Here is a 3,795-nt window from a genome sequence, read left to right on the forward strand (position 1 = left end):
CAAACCTGAGTTAGACTCCCACCTTTGCCCCGCTGCAAGGCCTCGGGCGGGAGGCTAGAGGAGGAGAGGAAGAAAAGGACTTTTGTGAAAGGGTTTAGGCCTGACGCACAGTAACCCTTCTCCCCCAGTAAGCTCTTAGATGCCTTCCTGACTCTGCCGAGGCTAGTAAAACTGCTTCCTCGATAAAGCGGCCAAACCCTCCGAAGGACAGGTAATGCCACCCGTGTGTGTGGTCTGTGTGAAAGCTGGTAAGGGGCTGGCAGACGTGAGCAGGGAGTGCCAGAGGATACACAGAAGGCTGATGGTTTCATGTAGTGACCGCTGTCAACCAGCGACTGTAGGGACTAGGGAAACGCTGCTTGGCTAGATACCTCAGAAAGAACTTTCTCGAAAACCACAAACCTGTAGCGCGCCTTGCATAATAAATCACAATGAAATCCATGTAAACCTTTTGTTTTAATAAATAAGACCGATTCATGGCTTAGATTCAAAATCACATTTACAGATGAGAAACGCTTCTAGGGCCAAACAGGTGAACAGTGAAGCTACCAGTGCTGGCAGGAATGCATGCCCCCCATGCATCTGAAGCCTAAAGAGCAGAGACTGAATGTCAGAGAACACCATACACATCACCCTCTAGACTCGAGAACTGACAGCAGAAGACGAGAGGAAGAGCAGAGACTCAGGGAAGCTCCAGTAACCACCATCTGATACCCTCACCTTCATGCTACAGAAGCAAATGAAAGTTGTGCTACTTTCAGATAAGCTAAGAAGGTTTCCTGATCATAGTAAGTGAAACTTTCTCTCATGTTAACAATTAGGCCCAGGGCATTAGCTACAGAGAGGATCCACTGATAAATACAGAATATTAGAAGAGCGAAGAGGAAGCCACACAGATATCTTGTTTCTTCAAATATCAGAAACTTCTGCCTGACAGCAGGAGAGCAATGGATGAACTCCACCTTGCCCAAAGGTTTAGTCCAAAAACTTCCTATTGGCATTTGCACCAAATAAGGCTCCCCGTACTTCTGGCATCATCTGTAAAGAAAGAAGTTCTTTAATAAGTAAGTGTTGTCAACTGGAGAATTTGGAAAGCACAGCACATCTTTTTTTTTTTTTTAAGATTTTATTTATTTTAGAGAGTTTAAGTCGGGGGAGGGGTGGGGAGAGAGGGAGGGAGAAGCAGACTCCACGCTGAGCAGGGAGCCTGACTGGGAGCTCGATCCCACAACCCTGAGATCATGACCTGAGCCAAAATCACAAGTCGGATGCTTAACTGACTGAGTCCCCTAGGCACCCCAACACTGCATATCTTAACTGCAAGTGGCTAGTCAGCAACCCCTATGTGGCTGGGAAGGAAACCACAAAGCTAAGTGCAGCAAGTCTGTACCTTTACTTATCCAAAAAAACTGTAACAGAATCCTTGGTGAGAAATTTACCCAATCACAAATTTGTGGTTATGACTGACTGCTTAAAGGGGACGAGGAAAAAAACTAGAACTAAAGCCATTCAAGGCTTCTGTTAAACTTGCTGTAGGGAGAAGAGATGATCCCTTAACAATATTATCTCCTAATATTCTGGCTCACCTATGTTCTTTCTTTCAACAGTTACTGAGTGTGATTGAGTATGTGCCAGGCAAAAACACATAATGCAAGTTTTTGTTTTTTTTTTTCAAAAAAAATTTTTTTTTTAAGATTTTATTTATTTATTTGAGAGAGAGAGAATGAGAGACAGAGAGCATGAGAGGAGGAGGGTCAGAGGGAGAAGCAGACTCCCTGCCAAGCAGGGAGCCCGATGCGGGACTCGATCCTGGGACTCCAGGATCATGACCTGAGCCGAAGGCAGTCGCTTAACCAACTGAGCCACCCAGGCGCCCTAGTTCCCATCATTCTTACTAGAGAAAGAACTCTGGGCAGCATCTCTACATGTAGTAACATGTATACACCAGAATCCTAAATCAACAAAACCCTCATTCGACCCCAAATTCCCTCTCATGTAAATAGTGTCCCCTCAGTAAATGCTGCATGCCTACTGCACATTCCTTTCAAGAAAATGCCACAAAATGTAGGAAGAGTGACAAACCCCAAATACCAGTGAATGGACATATGTTCTCTGCGCCACTTCAAAGTAACAACAGACCAACTAATAAGACCTATTCCCACACTCACCTGCTGGGCTATGAGATCCAGCCGGCTTTCTAGGGTATTGGAAACTTTTATTTTACGATCCCCATTATAGATCTCAACTCCACCAGCTCTACAAAGAACACAGGAAATAACAATTTTTATAGATTTGAGGCAGACAGACCCATGGTACATTTACTTTCTTTCCTGAGAAGAAAGCTGTTTTGGTGTGTGGAGTGTCTATGTAAGGGGCCAATAAACACATGCAAAGAGCTTAAAATTAATTCAGAAAGCTTCTGAGGACTTAAGCTATGGTTGTTGATAATAACTGTCATTTACCAAGTGACTGCTACCTGCCAATCTGGTTTTATGTTACAGCACCTAATTTAATTCTAATCAGCCCTCCCCAACAAAATGAAAAGGGGGAGGATTTAGCCCCAGTTTGTCAATCAATCAAGTCCTCATCTGAATATTTCTTAAAGGCCCAATCCTGCAAATAACCGGGGGGTACTGATAAGGCCATATGCAAAACTGTATTGTGTATCAGGTTAAAGGTACCACTGTAATCTTGTGCCAGACCGGGCCTTACAAAGTCCTGCCTCTAGCCACAGCTCACTTCTGTTGTTCCTTTCCCCAAAGTTTCTAGCACTTAGAGGCTTAAGGCAGATAAATCAAATTCTATTACAAGGAGCCTCCAGGAATGAAATTCTTTTGTACATTAGAATTTTATCAAATATTTTTCTTTTTTCTTTTTTTTTTTTTAGAAAAGACATTGGTGTTTTTTTGTTTTTATTCTTGTTTTTTTTTAATAAAGATTTACTTATTTGCCAGAGAGAGAAAGAGAGCAAGCACAAGCAGAGGGAGCTGCAGGCAAAGGGAGAAGCAGGTTCCCTGCTGAGCAAGGAGCCTGATGTGGGACTCAATCCCAGGACCCTGGGATCATGACCTGAGCGGAAGGCTCAACTGACTGAGCCACCCAGGCGTCCCCAAGTATTTCTTGAAATAAGCAGGCTATGTGACAAAGGCTGGGAAAAGGTTTTGCAAATTGTCTTTGGAAAACTTTAATGGACAATGACGTTTTCTTACTCTGTCCTCCCTCCCTCTGGCATTTCTTTGGTTTCTCTAAACAGACTATATCCTTCATAAGGACGTGGCTGGCTCTGCTGAAATACTGACCCCACTGTCTGTGACACAGTTTTTCTCATGGAGGGAGTAAGGGCAGGAAGACCACCACTGTGTGAGAATGTTGACTGAGGGCCAGGCACTCACTGAGTGTAAAGCCCAGGGCTGCCCATGACTTCTATCTTCCCAGTAACCTATGAGTCTCTGTTGGTATCCTCGCCACTTTACAAACAAGAAGAAAGGTCTAAAAAGATTGAATAAAATGACCTGATTGAACAAAAGAACAATATTTAAAATTCTACTTTAAATTAGCACTGGAATCAGTCCACCGTTCCTTATCTACAATTCTGAAATTCAATAAGCTATCAGAACAGAAGTCTAATCTGTGTGTCTCCAAAAGCTAAAATGACCTCTAGTCATCTGGCAGCAAATGACTAGCGAATCTTTATGTATTTATCCCTTGCAGTGTGAGTGTGCCATTCAGAAATATTAGTATTTTTGATCACCCGGCGGCGGCGGGCGCCAGGGGACAAACAAGAAGAAAGGTCTA

At 43.5% G+C, this 3,795-nt stretch overlaps 1 protein-coding gene across 2 annotated transcripts in view; it reads right to left on the reverse strand.

Moving 5' to 3' along the window:
- Positions 1-437: 437 nt before the first annotated feature.
- Positions 438-3,795, reverse strand: part of ATP6V1E1 (ATPase H+ transporting V1 subunit E1) — a 34,472-nt gene continuing 31,114 nt past the window's right edge. For both annotated transcript variants that reach the window (XM_044914975.1, XM_021690511.1), the window contains 2 exons: positions 2,169-2,256; positions 438-1,038 (listed from right to left, as the gene is read on the reverse strand). In XM_044914975.1, coding sequence (XP_044770910.1) covers positions 976-1,038; positions 2,169-2,256 — 151 coding nt within the window. In that variant the 3' untranslated portion in view covers positions 438-975. The remainder of the gene's footprint in view (positions 1,039-2,168; positions 2,257-3,795) is intronic.

This window comes from Neomonachus schauinslandi, chromosome 5 (assembly GCF_002201575.2).
Source record: "Neomonachus schauinslandi chromosome 5, ASM220157v2, whole genome shotgun sequence".
Lineage (NCBI taxonomy): Eukaryota > Metazoa > Chordata > Mammalia > Carnivora > Phocidae > Neomonachus > Neomonachus schauinslandi.